The sequence below is a fragment of the Spermophilus citellus genome (genome assembly GCF_964194105.1).
Source record: "Spermophilus citellus genome assembly, chromosome: 18".
Lineage (NCBI taxonomy): Eukaryota > Metazoa > Chordata > Mammalia > Rodentia > Sciuridae > Spermophilus > Spermophilus citellus.
Genome location: NC_138200.1, coordinates 14554105 through 14574886, shown reverse-complemented (window position 1 = coordinate 14574886; position 20782 = coordinate 14554105). Strand labels below are relative to the sequence as shown.

General features: G+C 51.0%; 2 protein-coding genes across 7 annotated transcripts in view; both read right to left on the bottom strand.

Annotated features, from left to right (window-relative positions):
- Positions 1-7633, bottom strand: part of DYRK1B (dual specificity tyrosine phosphorylation regulated kinase 1B) — a 196138-nt gene extending 188505 nt beyond the window's left edge. The window contains exons 1-11 of one of the 6 annotated variants that reach the window (XM_081274316.1): positions 6696-7285; positions 5309-5472; positions 4155-4274; positions 3876-4064; positions 3384-3531; positions 2221-2507; positions 1354-1500; positions 1124-1264; positions 790-825; positions 510-705; positions 42-148 (exon numbers count right to left, since the gene is read on the bottom strand). In XM_081274316.1, coding sequence (XP_081130442.1) covers positions 42-148; positions 510-705; positions 790-825; positions 1124-1264; positions 1354-1500; positions 2221-2507; positions 3384-3531; positions 3876-4064; positions 4155-4274; positions 5309-5472; positions 6696-7128 — 1968 coding nt within the window. In that variant the 5' untranslated portion in view covers positions 7129-7285. Of the gene's footprint in view, positions 1-15; positions 149-509; positions 826-1123; positions 1265-1353; positions 1501-2220; positions 2508-3383; positions 3532-3875; positions 4065-4154; positions 4275-5308; positions 5473-6695; positions 7286-7348; positions 7372-7477 lie in introns of those variants that run through there. The other 5 variants (XM_081274319.1, XM_081274320.1, XM_081274317.1 and 2 more) reach the window with 5 other exon arrangements.
- Positions 7634-7898: 265 nt separating this feature from the next.
- On the bottom strand, positions 7899-18333 carry FBL (fibrillarin). Its single transcript, XM_081274321.1, has 9 exons — positions 18182-18333; positions 13016-13177; positions 12819-12920; positions 12642-12736; positions 11460-11630; positions 10214-10346; positions 8928-9040; positions 8156-8301; positions 7899-8016 (listed from the first exon to the last, which is right to left on the bottom strand). Exons 1-9 carry the CDS (start codon positions 18189-18191, stop codon positions 7992-7994), a joined length of 957 nt encoding a protein of 318 aa, XP_081130447.1. The 5' UTR covers positions 18192-18333; the 3' UTR covers positions 7899-7991.
- Positions 18334-20782: the final 2449 nt, after the last annotated feature.

The following is a 20782-nucleotide window of genomic DNA, read 5'->3' as shown; positions in this document are numbered from 1 at the left end:
CGTCCCATCACCCACCTTCAAAGCCCTCAAAGCCCCAGTACCTGGGGGCTGTTCATCTCACAGTCAGTGATGGGGGGCCCAGGGCCCCCACAGTATCTGTTGCTGTAGCGATAGGTCCGGTTGTCACTGGAGGAGCCACTGGAGCCTCCTGGAAGTGCCAGGGAGGAGAGGCCGCAGGTGAGGAGAGAGGTAGCTGGTTTGGGGGTTGCTAAGTCTGTTTCGAGGCCTAGGCCCAGATTTGTACTCATCCACCAGAACTCATCTGAAGGATCCAGTTTTGCGATTTGGGGTCAGATTTTTGTTTTGGGCGTTAAGAGTCAAAACAGTTTTAGGGATGTGAGCCCAGGCCCAGCTTCAGGAGTCATGTCAGGGCCACATGGAACTTGCTTACCCCACCTTATTTTGGAAAAATCAGGCTGTTTCAAAGGCCCACTGACAGGGTCACCCAGGCCAGGGCAAACCAGAGCTGACCCCACCCTGCTGTTCCCTTCTGGGCACTGGGCACCCACCAGAGCTGGAGATGGAGCTGGCGGTGCTAGAGGAGGGGCACGTGTCGAGAGGTGCGGGCGAGGTGGAGGCACTGCTGCCTGCCGGGCCCGTGTTGGTGGCCTCGTCGGCCGTACGGCGGAAGAAACCATGCTGCAGAGCCCCCAACGGGCTGATGCGGGCGGCGGGCTCATACTCCAGCATGCGCAGCACCAGGTCCTGGAAGCGGAGGTAGTCGGCGGGGCTGTGGCCCGGCTCCCCCGCCCGCCGGCCCCCGGGCCCGCCCGTCTGCACGCCCAGCACCTCCTGCAGCCGCCGTGTCCCGGGGCCCTGGTAATCCTGGCAGGGAGGGGGTGGGAGGGGGGGCAAGAGAGTGGCCGTCAGTGGGCAGGAGGGGCAGGGAGACACACACGGGGAAACAGAGGCACAAGAGAGAAAGTGGAAAGAGAGAAGCTAGAGTTGCGGGGTAGGAAGGAGAGACGGGGTGGGCAGGGGAGGAAGGAAAGGGTAAACAAGGCGGAAAGGAAGAAAGGAGGAGACATTGGGAGGGAAAACAAGGAGGGAGAGAGGGAGCCCCAAGTGTGAGAGAGTGAGGGGCCACCGGGGTGGGAAGAGTGGCGCGGGGCAGGAGCCGCACCTTCCTGAGTTCCTTTGTCCTTCGTAGAGTCCAGCCACCCCCAGGCAGCCGCTCAAAGTATTTGCGAGCCTTGGGTGCCTGCTCCAGCATGGGGGCCGGTGGGATGCCCAGCACCTCCACAATGCGGCTCATCTGGTCCACCTGTGGGCGGGCGGTGGTCAGGGGACCAGGCCAGCCAGGCTCCACCCTTCCACCTCCAGTACAGCCCTTCCTGGGGGGCGGGGGCGCACCTCATTGGAGCCGCTGAAGAGGGGTTCTCCCGTGTGCATCTCCACAAGGATGCAGCCCAGGGACCACATGTCAATGGCCAGGTCGTAGGGCGTGCCCAGGAGTACCTCTGGTGAGCGGTAGAAGCGGCTCTGGATATACTGGTAGATCTGGGGGAGGGAAATAGTCAGGAGTCCCAGCCTCCCTTACTGATGCCACTGGCACCCACAAAGCTAAGAGGACCCAACTGGGAACGCACCCACAAAGCTAAGAGGACCCAACTGGGAACGGAGGCTTCAAATCCTGACATTCTTGGCAACCACTTTCCAGAAACCACAATCTCTGCTCACCTGATTTAACCCCTTCTTGGTGATCAGAGGCTGGCAGTCCCCAAAGCCCTAAGTTAGGGTACTGGAGCCACATCCCCAGCCCTTTCTATTTTTTGAGACAGGGTCTCGCTGAGTTGTTTAGGGCCTCACTAAATTGCTGTAGCTGGCCCTGAACTTGTGATCCTCCTGCCTCAGTCTACTGTGTTACTAGGATTACAGGGGTATGACATGGTGCCCGATTCTTAAGTAACCTTAGTGAAGGGCCCTTCTATCCCGATTGAGTAAACGATTTGCAAAGCAACACCCCAGGCTCCAAACCAACCAACTTCACCGGCTGCCTCTGGCTACATGAGAAATGACCCTTTCCCCTCCTAGTGGACAGTGTATCTGTGGACCTCTCTTCTTCTTCCAGCCAGCAGGGGCCCTCTAGGACAGCACCAGCTGAAATCCCCACCTCCAGCGCAATCCCTCAGTAGTGTAGTCTCTGCAGTCCTGGGCTAGCCCCGCCCCACCGGCCCCACCCACCCTGCTAGCCCCGCCCCTGGACGGTTTGAGCCGCACCCGCTGGCCAAGCTGGCAGGAGCTGCCGAAATCCACAATCTTGATAGCACTGCGCTTGGGGTTGCAGAGTAGGATGTTCTCTGGCTTGAGGTCGCAGTGAATGATGCTGAGCTCCGGCGTAGCCAGGAAGAGCAGCGCCGTGCAGAGCTGCTGCGCTAGTTTCCGGGTCAGATTCAGTGAGACGCCTCGGAAGTGTGTGTTGCGCAGGAGGTCGTACAGGTTGTAGGACAGCAGCTCGAACACCAGGCACAGGTGGTTGCGGAACATGAAGTGCCGCTTCAGGTGGACTGTGGGGGAGGTGAAAGAGGCAGTAACAGAGAAGACACAGGTTCAGAGAGGGCCAAAGGTAGACCAGGGTCACACAGCAATGAGTACCTCAGCTTCCTAAGCACTGGCTAAATTGTTGGGTGCCCATGGATACCTCCCATCTGTCAAGATGTTTCTATATGGTGTGTAACTTGAGTCACACAGGAAGTTCTCTTTTCAAGTTTCTGTCAACCTTCTGATTAAACCAAATAAAAGGTTTCTGTTAGTTCCTAACATAATTCTACACTTCCTCATTTGATTTTATAGATAGCATTGTTTTCATCCTAGTTATATCTATTTTTGTGGCAAGAAACACTGGTTTTCCTTTTGTAGGAAGACTGTAAATTTTCCTTTCAAGAGAAACAGTCAATCCCCTTGCTAATTCTAAGAGGAATCACTGGCAGAAAAGAAAGAAAAAAAGAAAAAACAAAGACTGGCATAGATGTTGACAGTCAAGGCTCTGGAGCCTTATCAAAATATAGCTCTGTTGAATACAAGCTGTCACCTCATGCAAGTGACAGCATGGAATGCCTGGGTTCCTTATCTCCAACATGTGGGCAATAGTGCCCTGTCCCTCATGGGACTGTGGTGAGGTCATTTATGTAAAGTGCTTATCACAAAGCCTGGCCCTTACTTAATGAGTACTCGATAAACCCTGACCACTGTTATCAAGTGAACGGGCAAAAGTTATAAAAGCAACAGGAGACTCCATAAGGCTGAGAGGTACAGACCAGGTGCTGCCCTAAAAACAGCAGGTAACTTCCTGTGTGTGTATGTGTGGGGGGCAGGTAACCCCTCCCTATCCCAGGGTGCGCCCTCTGCCAGGTACCCGTGGCCCAGCCAGTCCCAGGCCTCACCTATGTAGTACTTCATCTCTGTGTCATGCTGGTTCATCAGCTCCAACAGTCGAAGCTCAATCTGGGCCTGGTTCAGGAAGGCCTTTTTGTTCTTGATGATCTTGATGGCCACCAGCTCCTGAGTCTGATGATCATAAGCTTTCACCACCTGTCAGGCAGGGCATGTGACCAAGTGAGGCGGGGGTGGGACAGAGCCAGGCATTGCTCTTCCCTTCCAGCCCGAAGACCCAGCAATCACAGGATTACTACTACTACTTCAAAACTGAGTGCTCACCATCAGCTGAGCAATGATATGAACATGGACATAAACTATCTTCTGTGGAGTCTTATTATTTGTATTTTTACAAAAAAGTAAACGGGGGAACATTGAAACCTAGTGACTGGACAGGAGTGAATGACCCAGCACAGGACTTGAAGTATTGGATATCTGGGTCAATGTCAGTGGGTGCCTGTGCCCCCCAATCCCTGGACAGCATGGGGCTTGTCTTGTACCTGGCCAAAGGAGCCTTTGCCAATGAGAGAGTCAATCTCGTAGCGTTCCAGCCAGCGCTCGCCACTGCGCACAATATAGTCATGGTTGTCATCGTCATAACCGTGGTTCAAGACCTTCTTCTCCTTCTTGGTGCTCGAGTCCTGGGGTGGCGCCTGCTGGGCCCGCCGCTTCTTCTTGGCATAGTACACCTGCCCAGCCAGCCAGAAAAAGGGAACTGTGAGCCTGAAACAGCCGAGACCCCCCAGCACTCAGCCCAGGAACGTCCAGCACCTGCCCACCTCATTAATGTGCTTGTAGGTCTTGATGAGGTCCACAGAGAGCTTGCGCAGCGGGGCTGAGGTTGCGTCCCGGAAGGCCAGGGGCAGCCTCCGAGGCAGTAGCCGCACATCAGGCAGTACCTGTGGGGCAGCGTGAGGAGAGGACAGTGAGGACAGGCCTTTGCCTTAGAACTCCTGGAGAGAAGAACTAAAGGGGCGGCTGGCTCATCATGGTCACACACATATTTAACTGGTCCTTGTCTAGCTCCCCCACTAGAATATAAACTTGTCTTGTCCTTGCTGACTCTCCAGTGCCTTGAGCAGGGACCAGCACATGATGAATGTTGACTAGAAATCTGTCCTGTGAATAAAGGAGTGAATGGTTTACCCCTGACCTTTCCCCCAGACCCTGGGTCAGTTCTTTCACTCTTTTCTGAACCTCAGTGGAAGAGCTCATACAGAATACCTGGGCTCTGCCCCTCAAACATTCCACCTGAGATCATCTCTTCAAGGATTCCTGCCTCTGAAGTCCTCCCAAATCCATTCACTGTCAACCCCTGGGGCCTTCCCAACCCTCACCCCACGTGCTTGCTTTGGCAGCACATATGCCAACCCTCATTCCCAGGGAGCATCTCTGCCTGCTTCCTTCACTGCAAGGTTCTTGGATCGGGACCTGGCCCCCTGGACCTCCTGCTCCACCCTTGCTTCCAGTTCTACATTTCAGAGCCTTATCTACTGCCTCTGGAAATCTGCACACCACTCTGGCCCTGCATGTAGCCCAAGACCCTTCAGGCTCAGCCCCTTTCCCCACTGACCCCTCCAGGTCTTTTACTCTGGACTTTCTTTCCTCACTTCCTGTCTGCTGTGTGCCTGGCACTGTCCTTAGCACTTTCCCTGTGTGTTGTGTTAGCTTGTTTAACCCTAGCAATAACCCCGCGAGGGAGGCATTGTCATTGGCTCAATTTTACTCAACAGAAAGCTGACGTGTAGCCAACATGTCAGGATTTGAACTCAAGCTCCCCAAAGTAATTGCCTGAAACTATTCTACTTCCATGGGTCTCACAATGTCCCCTGGAGACTATCCTGCACAATGGCATCATCTTTTGATCCTCAGACCCTTCTATTCCCAGCTTCCCTCTACCTCCTGGCAGATGAGGAGCCAGCTGAATGCCTACCTGTGTGTGCTCCTGGGGCCCCGGGAAGCCAGAGAAGGGACCATGGCCTGGTGGGACGGCCATGGTGGGCTCAGAGGGCCGCAGGGGTGCGAGGCCTGGAGCGGGAGCCCGGCCGGGGGGCGCCTTCTCGCATCCTGCACCTCGGCTGCCACCGCCGCTGAGACCTGAGAGCAGGCGGAGGTGGGAAAACAACATGGAACATGGGGATATGTGGGACAGTGCCAGGCAGGGAAGAGGTGGGCACAAGAGAGAAGGCAGGGCACGAGGGAGGGAGAAAAAGAGTGCAATAGAGCAACAGGTAGCAGTACAGAGGGGACAGAGAGCACGTGAGTGGGAGAGGGTGGCACAGCAGGGTCCCACAGCAAATGATAATAAAATAAGTAAATGAGGCAGCACAAAGAAAAGAATACATAAAAGGGATGATTGGGAGCCAGACAATGTGGGAGGAGGTGGATATGGACAGTGACAGGAAAGGAGGACAGAAAGATACCAGTAATTGGGGGAGGAAAAGAGAAGACAGAAACCAGGGGCACTCTGGGGAGAACTCTTTCTTTCTTCCCTTTTCTACTCATGGCTCTCCCCAGGGCCCCACATACAAGACTTCACCCTCAAATGGTCTTTCCTGAACACCAGGATGCTCCAGTGCCACAGTAAGGACCCTCCACTTTAAGTAGACCCTTCCTAGTAGGATCCCCCCAAGCCACAGCAAGAGTCCTCTACAGGCCCCTAAAACCATATCAGGATCCTCAGGGACCTCCAGGCCACATGGAGGTCTGAGAAACCCTATGACAGAGTCTTCAACTACCAGGGTATTCCTTTCCCAAGGCACCCTCTCCATATCATGCCAAGACCTTTTCCCTATATTAGGTCCTCCCAAACCAGGAACCATCCTTCCAGGAAGTCTCTCTATGCCATATTTTAGTTTTTCTGGGCCCCACAAGAGATCTACTCCATATTACTTTAGGACCCCCTCCCAGACAAGGCCAACTCCTCCACCTCACGGGCTTATGGGGGAGGCGTGTTTTCCTGCAGTTTGAAACTATTATCCTTTTCTCCCCTATACTGGATCTTTGCCCCCACTCAATTACCCAATATGCCTACCAGAGCTCTTTCTCCAGTCACCCCTCTACACCAGGTCATTCTACAACGGTGTCTATTCCTAGAAGGGCCCTATAGCCAAATCCCCAAATATCACATAGGATTCTCTCTTCCCAGTGTCTGCCACGACAAAATCCTCTTCCTACGGAACTCTCTCCATACCAAATCCTATCTGTCCCATGCCTTGCCACTCCAGGACCCCTTCCTCTCTTGGAGCTTGCACCACAAACAACCTCTTCCCAGGGGCCCCCCCACATTAGGACCAAATCTCCCAGCCCCCACCCCCTACCCGGGTCAGGGCTGGCGCGGGGCCCACGGGGGGCTGGGGCGCGCTGGGGCCCCCAGTGGGGTGGGCGAGCGGCCAGCATGGCGGTGGTGATAGCAGCGGTGAGAAGGTGGCCGCCTGTCCCCGGCCCGGCCGGCCCTGCAAGCCCCGCGGCGGTGAGGGCAAGCGGGACAGGCTGCCCCGTGGGTGACAACAGCCGCCGCCGCCGCCGCGGGCGGGGAGAGGAGGGGACGAGGGTCAGCCGGGGGCACGCGGGGGAAGGGGAGAGCAGGTGGACGGGGGAGGGGAAGGTTAACCCTCGCCCCACCGGCCCCGCCCCGCCCCGCGGCCACCTGCCCCCGGGGACCCTGGTGTCCCGCCCTCCACCCAGGAGGCCCGCCCCGGCCCGCTGAGACCCGGCGGGCGGGGCCAGAGTTTGGCAATCCGCACCTCCCATGGCAACAACCGTGCCATTGGTCGTCGCTGCCAAGAGCTGAGCCAATCACAGACCAGGGCAGCTGTTGCTAGGCGACGACGAAGCGGCCGGCTGAGCCGAGCCCAAACAAAGGGCGGGAGTGGGGCCCGGCAGCCCCCTCCCAGCCTCCCTCTCAAGAAGGCTCCCTCGGGCTCGGCCCCTTCCAGGAATCCGACTATGAATAGCTAGGCAAGGCTCGCACCTGCCCGATGCCCCCCTCCTCTTCTCCCTCGGCCTCGTGCTAAGTCTCGCGGCGACGCAGGCAGGGCGGATCCCGCCCGGCCCTCCTTCCCGCAAGCGCGTGCCGCCCCGCCCGTTGCCGCGTCGTTACCTGAGGGCGCGGGTAAAGGGACTCAAACTGCTCGGGGAGCCCGAGCTCAGACCTGCCCACTGGCTGAGGGTATCCGGCGGACGCAGCAAGCCAGGGCCCCGATTACCCAGTAATGCAACCAGCAAAATGGCGACCACAACAAACCAACCCCCCCTCCCGCCTCAGGCTCCGCCCCATCTCATCCACTCCCCTCACGTGACATAGGGTAACACTCTACGCCTGCGCTCTGCGGCGCTTACTGGCACACATGCGCAGTGAGCTGCCAATAACCGAAATCTGGGTTAGGAGGGCTGCACAAGAATCTGCTGCAAGAGGAGCAAGGGCTGTGACAGGATGCAATTCCAACCCCCACCAAGCAAAGTTGACTGAGGGCACATGGATCCTGTTGTCTACAGACAACAGCAATTACAGAACAATCAGCTGCAGGGAGCGACTGGATCAGTCTTTTAATAGAAAAAAATCAACATTCAACAGTAGCAACACACATCTCTTGGAATCCAGACAGCTTTGAGCTTCAGTTCTTCACCTTGGGAGGTGGCCTGTGTGCAGAAGATAGGAGATTGGGGATGGGGAGATGGTGTCACAGCTTGTCATCATTTTGGGGGTCCCCAGAACCATGGCACTGCTGGTGCCTGGAAGGGAGGTCTCTGTCCCGGTGGATTACTGGGCCCTGCTCACCTGTACACACCCACAACCACAGCATGGTCTCTTTCATAGGGCTCTAGGGTCAACTGTTCCTGGGGCTTCATGTTCTCCTGCTGCATCTTCTTCACTTCAGAGGCAAACACGGCCTCAGCTGAGGCTGTGGAGTCAATGCAGTTGGCCTACAGAGGAGGAAGGATTTGTGGTCTGCAGCAAGGCAGTTGGCTTTTTCCCTTTTTTCATGCTTTTTAAACCAGAAGTATGTCTTCATCAAATGAAACCCAGGCTTGCGAATGTGGTCAAAGACTTAATTAGAATAAGTTTTAAATATGGTTCTCCGAAGCAGGATGTCCTATTTATCTAAAAGTCAGTGTTTAAATTTTAAACCCAGCTTTTTTTTTTCCTCACCTACTTCATCTTAATAATTAATATTAGTATGAAGCTGGGAACAATAAAACCAAGGTCACAAAAGGCTAACAAATGGTGAGCCTGGTGAAAGGCACATGGTGGAGTTTTTATCTCAAAACATTCTGAGAAATGCACTCACTACTAATCCATTTCCCAATCCATGTCAAGATCTGTTTAAACACTTCACATACATCGATTAATTTAATCCTTACATCAACTCTTAAGAAGACAGGTATTTCTATGTTGCAAGAAAAGAAACTGACAAAGATTAAATAACTTACTCAATTGGAATTCAAACTACGATGATCATCATGCACATGACTGCCACTCTCTTGCCTCTTTTACCCAAAAGATACCCCCCAGGATGTTGCCACTCCGTTTTAGATTTCAAGCCCCGCACCTTAATGGAAATTACAAAGTGTCCTCCATTGCGCAGGAAAGTGTGGGCATTTAGGGCCACAATCCGGGTCTGGTCTGGCTGGGCCACGTCCGCAAAGATCACATCCACCATTGCTAAGGAGAAAGGACGATACTGTTAAAGAAGTTGGATACATGCTAGATCGTTCCAGAACCTCCCGTGGGGCCTGTGCTCCATTACCAGCAGTTTCCTGGAAGAGTCTCCCTACTTCCAGTCTCACTCTCTCCAAATGATCCCCCTTCCCTCCACAGTACCCTGAGATGGGTCCAAAACTGACAGTCACACCACTTATCCAATCCTCTTAATTGGATGCCATCTACTCTTGTGGCCAACTGGGCTGGATATGGGGTACACAGAGAGGAGTCAGACCTGGACCCTGTCCTTGAGGTGCTCTGAGGTCTTGAGGAAGAAAACAGACACATCATGAGAAAGACAAGTAAAGCTCAGTAGTTTAAAGGCAAGAGTGGGAACAGGCCTGTGAAAAACTATAGGACAAGGGGAAGGAAATGACTGTGTGTGGGGAAAAAATGCACAGAAAGAAAAATGAATGGAATGAAAATATTTTTAAGGCAATGTGACTTTAAAAAAATGAAAAGGTAGTTTAGTGAAAACTGATTCTTTAAAAACTGGGAAAAGCAGATAGCAAATGTTCTTATCAGTTACCTCTGGGGAGAGATTTAAAAGACTTTCCATTTTTATATTATATTTTTAAAAAATAGTTATTAATATTCAATAGGCCCATGTGGGGAGAGGAAAGACAGTAGAATGAAACAGACATTATTACTGTATGTATATATTTGTCTGTATGACCAATGATTCTGCAACATGCACATTCAGAAAAATGAGAAATTATATCCCATCGATGTATATCAAAGTGCATAAAAGCATTCTACTGTCATTATAACTAATTAAAACAAAAAAGAAATTAAAAAAAATATTCAATAGGCCCCTCTGGTCCAGGCCACACACAGCTTGTGCTTTCTGGGCTAGGATCTCACCAGACAATAAGGACCCCGGAAAGTGGCTTCTTTTGTTTAGGAACACTGTAAAGATTAAGAAGAAGGGAGGAGACAAGTCTGCTTCTGCCATGGCACCAGATATCTGAACCCCTGAAGCAGGGTCATGACCTTCACCACCTCTCCTGGTTCCCCTCCCCATTTTTCCATTCCCATCCATTGCTCTTCCAATCTGACCCCGTCTGAATCTTCCAGGAAACCTGGTTTGGCATGCCTTGCCTGCCTTGGGCCACCCCATGGACCCACTCTCACCAATGAGCATGCGGTATTTGTGTGGATGCCGAGCATCTTCGATCACAGGAATAATGTTGGTCCTCTTCTTGGCCAAGTTAATGAGGTCACGACCAGATCGGTGAGAGAACTCAACTGCATAGACCAGTCCATCCTAAGATAAATCCAATAATAATCAGCAACAACACTGGTCCTCATCTAGGGAATGGCTACTTTGGTTTCATCCACTGCACATCACTTCAGACTCCCAACAAAATCCCAACTATTTAAATACTGTTATTATCATACTCATATTACAGGTGAATAAACTGAGGTTTGAAGTCACTGGCCAAGGGTCACTCAGTTATCAGCAAAGCTACACAATCCTAGTTTGCCTGATCTGAGAGCCCAGGCTCCCCAAACATAGGCAACCAAAGCACAGAGATGAAATAACCAGAGCTAAGAGTATTTGAAATGGATCAGGCCCTTATAGGAATTAACTTATTTAACTGTCACAACAACCTCATTCTCCAGAGTATTAAACTGAGGCTCAGAGACGTTAGGTAACTTGCTGAAAGCCACTTCATCATTAAATACCCAAGAGTCTAGGGTTTTTAACATGCCTATAATCATAAGTGAACAAGAAGTCATGAAATGAGATACACACATGCCAGGTGCCCTCTGTGGGAAACCAGTACACACAAGAAATGCAGACTGGAAACTATGAGAACTACTGGTTCTTTCAAGAGAAACTAGATGATCAGATTTTGGGTACATAAATCCCCATTCCCCACTCCTTTACAGGGATTAATCCCAAAGGAATTTTACTGCTGAGCTATTGTCTCCAGCCCTTTTCATTTTTTTATTTTGAGACAGGGTCTTGCTGAGTTGCCCAGGCTGTCCTCAAACTTGAAAAGGTTGTCCTTGGACTTGCAATCCTCCTACCTCAGCCTCCTGAGTAACAGGATTATAGGTGCGAGCCATCACACCTGGCAGAGGACATGAATTTTTAAAGAAGGCAACAAATCCAAATAGTTTGGTATCTATACTCCCAGCTCTGGATCCCACAAATGCTGGTCTTTCCATGCCCATACCACCTTCCTCAAGGCCAAGAACCCAGGAGTGCAGCTGAATGAGCATCTACTTCAGGCTGCTCTGATGACTCACAGGTACTGTGTCGGAAGGAGATGGCCCAACATCACATATGGTGGGGAAGCAGCTAGGACCACTTCAGGGTGACAGAGGAGGTGGCTTTTCCCTTCATCCACCTCTCTACCTGTCTACTCACCTGGCCTACGATGTCTGACACATGAGAGACGGTGGTGCCCGAAGCTGCTCCGAGGTAGAGCACTTTGGCCCCTGGCTTTATGTGGATCTGGTCCACACCACCCAGGATTGCTGCTGCCAGCTTGGAGCGGAAGGGGTTCCAGGCTCGGTACTCAATTTTGTCATCTCCCTCCTGCGTCAAGAAATATGAAGATGGAAGTCAGTGTTGGACTCTTCTATAGGACCCCATTTCCCTTGGCCCTAAGAACCCTCAAAAGAAATGAAGTTCAGTTGTTACACAGGAACTGAACATGGACTCCCAGCAGTGAGCACGACAGGTGTACCCCTGTCCTCGAGTGGATGTTGCTGACTTGATGAGAAGAGGCAGCAGGAGACGGTAAATACAAGGAATAATAGTCAGACCTGTGCACTTCTCATTTCCTGTCCTAGCACCTATTTATGCTACTCCTGGTCCCAGGTGCTGCGGACACAATAGTGAAAAAGACTCCAATCCTGCCCTTAAAGGATTAAGAATACACTGAGGTAACTAACTAAACACAAACTTGCATGTTAGATGGTGAACATGCTAGGAGAGAACACTGAGCCAGGAAAGATGTGAAGTTTGGGAAACACAGTAAGGAACGTGCGAAAATCAGGAGGCGCAGCCAGGAAGGGCTGGGCAGGAGACTGCTGAACCAGACCTGGAGGGCAGGGGGAGCCATTCCAGCTACGTGGGGAAGAACACTCCAGGTAGAGGGACAGCAAACAGGAAGGTCCCAAGCAGGCCCATGGCTGGACACAGAGAAAATGACACAGGAGTAGAAGGCAGGGGACTGACGGTAAGGGCTGCTTTTAACAGACAGGGTGATATGAGCCTACCCTGTCCGAAAGACCAGGTGACACCTAACCAGAGATGCAGATGAGAAGGAAGCAGCTTTGCATGGACCTGGGAGAGGGGAGAGTGGGAGGCCAGTGTGGCTGGGGGCACCTGTGGGGAGAGTGGAGGAGACAGGCTCATGAGCGGGGAGGGGAAGTTAGAATGTGCAGAGCCACAGGGAGGACTCAGGAGGGCCACAGTCCGACTAAGTGTTAAGATGGTCCCCTGGCTGTCGTATGGAGGAAACACAGCAGGGGCAGGGAGACAAGACCACTGGTGACACCATCAGCTGGGGCCTGGTGGCTTGGAGAGGGGCCCAGGTCTCACCGAAATGGAGACTCTCTTCTCTCCATACACAGATTCTCCAGGAACCAGATTCTTGGTGACGAGTGCATCTTCTTTTCCACGACAAATGAAGACCCCTGGTGAAGGCAGAGAGCGGGGCTGAGACTCCAGCCCTGCCCTGCCCTGTCCCACAACAGCTGCCGTCCCGTCCCCACTCACCTTCATGTCGATGAGGTTCCACCATCACATTCTTTCCTGACTGGTTTCCTCTTTTTCCGCCCCGGCCACGGCCCCGATTGCCACCAGGCTGGAAGCCTCCACCTACGAGGAAGAGCTGCGGTAGGAGGGGGACCCGAGGTCTCCCTCCCCCTGAGGCTCGGGAAGGCCCCTGCGCCCCACTCCCTGATGTCACTTACCCCTTCCTCCTCCTCCGCCACCTCCTCCTCGGCCACGGCCTCTAAAGCCACCTCGACCTCGGCCTCCACCAAAGCCCCCTCGGCCTCCGCCACGACCACCTCGACCACCTCGGTCACCAAAGCCCCCTCGGCCACCGAAGCCGCCCCCACGGGGACTGAAACCTGTGGTGGGAACAAAAACAGGAATCAGGGCCATGAAGCTTAAAAGACTAAATAGCTCTTACCTGGCAGCCCCACTCAGGTGGGACACCGAGGAGCAGTGCCGGTGTGTGGCAGGACAGGCATCCAAGAACGTCCAAGCGCAGGAAGCGCCGAAGGAGCCCAAATGCGACGGAGGAATGTTCATAATTGACAATGGAATGACCTTCAGTCACACACCACAGACAGGTCAAACTTAGAATTACAATGTTAAGTGAAAAAACAAGTTTGAGAAAACCACACTAAGCACAGTATTCTTTTTGTGATGGTCAGTAACAACTAAAGTTAAAGCCACACTGTGTTGACACATGTGGTAACTGCCCCTGCCCTGGAGGCGAGGGGATCATAAAGGTGAAATCATGACTGGGTTACTGACCAGGAAGGAGTTATTAATTATGGTGCAGAAACAGAGGTGGAAAATGGATATAGACGCAACCCCTGTGTGTGTGTGTGCACTGTGGCCACAGAGTCCCCTAGATCCACCTGACGTTGCATCTGGAAGGAAAGTACCAAGCCCCAAACAGAGGGCAGTTTAGTGCGATGCTTGCCCAGCTAACTCTTTTGCCTGTTTCCAAGTTTCCAACATTCTTCCCAGCTCAGGAATAAAGTGGGGAAAAAAGCAGGGCGTGGTGGTGCATGCCTATAATCTATGCAGTTTGGAAGGCTGAGGCAGGAGGATGGAGAGTTCATTGCCGGCAACGGCAAGGCATTAAGCAACTCAGTGAGACCCTGTCTCATACAAAATAGCTGGGGATGTGACTCAGTGGTCGCGTGACCCTGAGTTCAATCCCTGGTACCAATAAAAAAAAGGATAACAATCCACAAGTGGTTTAGGGATTGTCAATAATATCAAAAAAACCCAGAAGCTTAATAAAAATACATTTGGAGAGACTTTGTTTTTGATATTTCAGGAAACATTGTTCTCAAAGTACAAAACAATGCATAAAGCAGACTGAATTCTTCTGGTGCTAACCAATTCCACATTTGACTTTTCTGTGATGTTTTAAATGCTCTGAAGTACTATTCTGAAACACCCCAAGTTATTTTTTCTTTTCTTTTTTTTTTTTTTTTTTTTTTTTTGGTGGTGCTGGGGATGGAACCCAGGGCCTCACACATGCTAAGCAAGCTCTCTACCACTGAGTTATATCCCCAGCCCCCCCCCCCCTTTTTTTAAGTCTTATTTTGCGACAGGGTATGGCTAAATTGCCGAGGCTGGACTCAAACTTGTGATCCCCCTGCCCGACTCCAGAATAACTGGGATTACAGGTGTGCAGAACTGTGCCAGCCTTCAAAAGCCACAAGACTTCTTAAAGCATGGTTAGTTTGAAAATTAGTGATGGTTTAATATTATCTCATGATGTAAATTATTCAATAATAAACTCACTAAAGTTTTTGTAAAGGTACACTATATCCACAGCCTGCCATAGTTTCATGTATCTAAATGGTATTAAAAATGAAAAAATAATTTTATTTTTTGTTTTTGCTTTCTTTGAAAGTGCAACTTAGTAGCTATTCCTAATCTAATTTTTTTAAAATTAATAGCTAAATGTTCAAAATACCCAAACATCACCTGGCATTACCTCCTGTCTTGTGCTCCTCTGCAGTCTACTTTCCACATAGCAGCTAATGGTTGATCTTTTCAAGACAGCAAAATCAGGTCTCACCATTCCCCTGAACAAATCCCTCCGAGGATTTTCCATCACAAAATGAAATCAAAATTTCTTTCCCTGGCTTACAAAGCCCCAAACCAATGAGTTCAACCTGTGGCTAAATCCCTGAAACTTAAGAGATGTTGATTTAATTGTGCTGGGAATGAGGACTTTTTAGAGCTCCCCAGATGATTCTAACCCCAGTTGAGACCCAATAGACCAAGAATCTGACCCCTGCTGATTTCTCTCGACTCACTGGGTCCTACGCTTTTCCCACCAAAGAATAGTCCAACTTCTAAAATCTCCATCATGTGCTGTTCCCACTGCCTGCTTCCTGAAGAGAGCAGAATAGCTCCCCAACTCCAATGCATTCAGGTCTCTGATCAAATGTTCCCTATCCAGGAGGGCATTCCTGGCTGCACTACCCTTACCCTGCTTTATTTCTCTTCATATATCATACCTACAATTTTAATATTATCATGGCTACCTCCTCCACAAGAATCAAGCTCCAAATGCTTAAGGATTTGTTTTGGTTACTGTGGCATCCCCAGCACCATACACAACATCTGGCACAAAGTAGTGGCTCAATAAACATCAACTGAGCAACTGCCTAATGACTGTTAAGTTCCTGGGAATTGCTCCAAGGAGAAAGCACCATCTCCTTTTGTTCAGAGATGAGGTAATCAGGTAGTGACTGGGAGAGTGCTGGTCTCTCCCCAAAGTATCCTATATAGGGAGGGAGATGGCCATGCCACTTCCATTCATGACCCTAGAGAGTAGGGGAAGGATCATGATTATCATTTCCTACCTCATAAAGTTGTAAAGATTAAATTATTTAATATCCAAAAGCACTTCACATAATACACAGCCGGCACACAGTTCAAACTGAGGGGAGGAGTCCCTCTTCAGCAGAGAAATCCATGAGAGTCTCAACCTAGGCCCCCAAAACAGACCTGGCAAGGGTGGGCATCTGCATGGGGTGCAGCAGGTGCAAGTGTAAGCTTTCAGTCCCAGACACAACGTATCCATATCCTTCAGGTGCTGGGGCTGTCAGAGAAATGTACTGAAAGGACTCACTCCTCAGGAAAAAAAACACAGGTTCTTACACACTTTCCCAGAAAGTTCTGAGTTGGGGGCAGGGGGTCTATAGACCCTCTGGTTTAGCATCTGGACTTGTCTCACAGCTTTCCCCAACTGAAAAATGGCAACTCTAGCCAGGCCTAGAGGCACACACCTGTAATCCCAGGAGCTAGGGAGGCTAAGGCAGGAGGACCGCGAGTTCAAAGCCAGCCTTAGCAAAAGTGAGGCTCTAAACAACCAAGTGAGACCTTGTCTTTAAATGAAATATAAAATAGAGCTGGGGATGTGACTCAATGGTGAAGCACCCCTGGGTTCAATCCCCCTCACTTCCGCCCCAAATGGTAACTCCATCCTTCACTTATATACTCCAAACTTTAATTAGCCTTCACTCCTTTCAGACTCTGCATACAATCTGTCAGCTCTCTCTTCAAATTATATTCCCAAATCAAAATGCTTTGTCAGCAAGTCCACTGCTACCACCCTGGTCCGAGCCACATCTCCTAGGTTTGGGGTATAAATGCCACTGATGTGCCTGATTCTACCATAAAGTCGTTTCCACACAGATGCAAAAGAAAGATCCCTTTAAAAACATCAATCTCACTGCATCAAAATCTCCCAAAGGCTTCCTCTCTCACTCAGGCTAAAAAGCTGACTCCAGACAATTTCTACAACTTCACATTTTACCCTGCAATGGAGAAAAGCCGGGTGGCACATCCTCCATTCCTTGGGAAATCACACAATCACAGTCCACAGAACATATGCAGGCTTGCTGGGGTCTCAGGATACACAGCCTAGCAACTACTTCCCCTCAATGAAAAGAAAGGGAGTTCATGTAGGGTATGGATCCACAATGCCCTTGTAGATGCCTCATCTCTCCATATATGCACACACACAAGAAGAAAACAAAACCTGAACTAGAGAAACAGACCCTCTTGGCAGTGGTGAAAAACTCCCCAAACTTAGTGGACCCAGTTTTCACACTGAAGAAAAGTAGGTAGTGGGCAGGCATGATTTAGGAAGCGCTTAGACACTAGGGAGAGAAACACTAACTTTGTTCCCCTTGAGAAAGTTAAGGATGACAATTAAAGCCAATATCATGATTTGTCAAGCTGTACTACTACCTCGTTGGGTGTGGTAGTCCACGCCTATAATCCCAGCAGCTCAAGAGGCTGAGACAGAGGATCCTGAGTTCAAAGCCAGCCTCAGCAACAGGGAGGCATTAAGCAACTCACTGAGACCCTGTGTCTAAATAAAATAGGGCTGGGGATGTGGCTCAGAGGTCGAGTGCCCCCGAGTTCAATCCCCAGTACCAAAAAAATAAATAAATAAATTAAAAAAAATACCTCGCTTAATCCTAACAGGGTGCCACTTTCTTGATGAGAAAGCTGAGGCTCAGAGAGGAAAAGCTACTTGTCCAAGGTCACCAGTAGGCTAAGAAAGTGAGCCAGAAACAAATATGGAACTGAGGTCCTTCTGTCAAAGCCATAACTCTCATTCCACCGTAAGAGGGGTTGTGAGGTGGATCCATCAGAGTAACAAGGGAAACAGAATAAATAAAGACCACTAGTGTTCTGTGCCTACCCTCCCTCCACCCGCTAATGCTGGGCTTGTTTAAGTTTCTCTAACTGCAGAATTGCGAATCCTAGGCCCCTAAATCTCCATCTTCGGGATCCGCCCCCCGGCCCCGTTAAAGCGTGGAGAGCGGGAAAATGACAAGAGAGGGCCGCACACTATCAAGCGGTGGTTCTCATCCACTCCGGTTCTCTCTGAGGAGCAAGTTTGGGAGGCAAGAGGATGGTGGTGACGATGGCGACAGGGGAGGAGACGGAGAAGCGAGCTTTCCAGACCCAGTTCCTTGTCCCAAGATCAAAACTCTCCATCTCCAACCCAAGCCAGATTCCCAAACCCATGCACAGATGCCTGGATGCAGACTCCGGTTCAAGATCCTCAAGTGCTGCCCCCGGCCCAATACCCAATTGCCCCTAACGACCGCATCTACTAGACATCAAACCCCAATCCCAGGACCAAGACCCTCGTCTCACGACCGAAGCCAGTCACAAACCTTCAGACCTCCAGGGATCAGGATCGATCGCAGGGCAGAACCAGCATCACCTCCCCACACGAGACCGGACCCCAGGCTCACAGCCCAGGCCCAGGCCCCATCCCTCCGATTCCGGCCTGGCACCCGGATTCCCGCTGTCCCCAGTCCTTGAACCCGGACCCCACTGCCAGCCCGCACCTGGCTTCATGGCTAGCGCTGGAGTTGCGCGGATCTGGGAGTCGACTGCGTCCCTAACTCCACGAGTCTGGAGCTTTCGCACGTGGAAAGGAGCGCAGGCGCGCGGCGGCGTATGGCCCGTGACGCAACCACGTATCCCCGCCCCCTGGCTCACCGGCCCCGCCTGGAACTCTGCTCGCGTAGTAGGCGGGGATTCCCGGGCTTCTAAGCGCCCCTTCGAGGCCCCGCCCCCTCCGCTCGCTTCCTGCGCTCTGGGCTGCGCTTCCGGTATCCAGCTTCCCTAGAATGCGCAGTCGGCTAACCGAGGCTGTTACTTTTTTTTTGTACCGGAAGTTGAGCCCAGGGGTGCTTAGCCATTGAGCTACACCCCCTTTTTAATATTTTATTTAGAGACAGGTCTCACTATTTTGCTCAGGTTCTTGATGAGTTGCTGAAATTGGCTGTGAACTCGCGATCCTCCTGCCTCAGCCTCCCTGGGAGCTGGGATTACAGGCGTGCGCCCCCTGCCTGGCATCAGAGCTCTTACTGAGGCCTCAATACGGGCTCTGCTCTCTCCCTGTCTTCTTTATTCCTGGCTCCCTCTGTACTCAATATGCCTTCCACTCCCAAGAATAAGCAAGCACCTTTTCTGAGTTCCCATTCATACCTTTGGAAAACATTCACTGTGGACCTCGTATGTTCCAGACACTATGAAAGGGTCAGGCGCGGTGGCGCATGCCTTTCATCCCAGCAATTCAGGAGGCAGGAAGATAGCAAGTTCAAGGCCAGCCTCAGCAACTTAGTGAGGCTCTGTCTCAAAAAATAAAAAGGGCTGGGGAAGTGGCTCAGCGGTTAAGTGCCCCTGGGTTCAATCCTTTGTTTAAAAAAACTTTTTTTTTCTTCAAAACTGTGGGATGAAATAGTTGAGTCTATTCTGGATTTCTAGGAACTGTGCAGTAATTTAAATGAGTCCAATTCAAGATAGTGTTACCTATTTCTTATAGAATTTACTGTTGGCCTTCTAGATAATTTTTTTTTTCCTGAAGACAAAATTACTCAGAGTACAGTGCAGATTTGGGCTGCCAGCCTTGTTTCTTGGAGTCCTGGCACTATCTCCTGGTTCCAACGTACTTCACCTGCCAAATTACTCTGTCGACTTGAAATTGGCATTTTCAGCGAGTAATTAGTGAGTGCCTCCTGTCCCTACTTGTGCTAGGGACACAGTGTCGACTGAAACAGCCCCAGGCTCTGCCCTCCTGGAGCTGACAGTCCAGTCAGGAAACAGACTGGTCTCTGCACAGTGTAAGCCCAGAGCCAGGCCAATAAAGGAAGCACAGGCAGTCAGGATAGGACTGAGGTGAGAGAGCCACTTGGGCCTGTTTCTGATGCTCCCCATCATCTCATCTTCCTCTGAAGCTTTCTTTTACTTTCTACCTCTAAGTACCACTTGCTTTCCCCTGATGGGGCTTTCCATGCAGAGGACTTATTTCCCTTCCACCCTCATACCCATTGGATCTGGGTTAAGACCCCCTAGCTCCTCAGTGTCATTTTTCTTTTCTTTTTTTCTTTTTTGGTTCCAGGGATTGAACCCAGGGTCACTTAACCACTGAGCCACATCCCTGGCCCTTTTTAACATTTTTTATAGAGACAGGGTCTCACTGAGTTTCTTGGGGCCTTGCTGAGTTGCTGAGGCTGGCTTGGAACTCATGATCCTCCTGCCTCAGCCTCCCCAACCACTGTGATTACTGACGTGAGCCATGGTACCCAGCTCCTGGCTGTCATTTCTAAACCCTCCTCTGTCTCCTCCCTAAGGCAACTTTGAAGTTTCCCTAGCCACATTGTAGCAATTGCTTTATTACTGCCAACTCTATCAACTCCCAAGCCACTTCTGCTCTTTGCGATTTTAGCTCCCACGGGACTTACTGCAACCTACGCTGCTCCCATCATTATTTTTCATGATTTCCGAATTCAGATAGATGATCTTTCAACCATTCTGGCCTCTCAGTGCCTTGACCTTCACCCCTACTCCCCCACCCCTGCCCAGTGATCCTGTATTCCACCTAGCCCTTCTCCCCTATGGTCACACTTAGACCTCCAGCAGGGGTCAGGCATGGTAGTGCACACCTGTAATCCCAGCAACCAGGGAGCCTGAGGCAGGAGGTTCACAAGTTGGAGATCTGTCTGGGCAACTTTGTGAAAGCCCATCTCAAAATTTAAAAATGACAAAGGGCTGGCGATGTAACTCAGTGGTAGGGCAGCCCTGGTTTCACCAGTACCAAAAACAAAACCAAAAACCTTGTGCTGAGGACACAGTGGTGACTGTGATAGCCCTAGAGGTTCCAGATGCTGAGGAAGAAAGAACCTGTATCTAAAACATTGCCAGCTCTAAAACTATAGCTCCTATGGGAGTTTAGTTTGGGGCCTCTTGCTTTCCGTCCATCACCTCCTATCTCTCCACCTCACTCCCTCTGAGGCGAATGCTCCTATTGATCCTTCCTCCCCAGCACTCCATTGAGCTGCCGGCCTGTTCATTGTCCTCACCCCATTGTGACCACTTTACCCTTTACCATCCAGATTCCCCACCATCACTATCACCACACCTTCCCATTGCCAAATGGACTG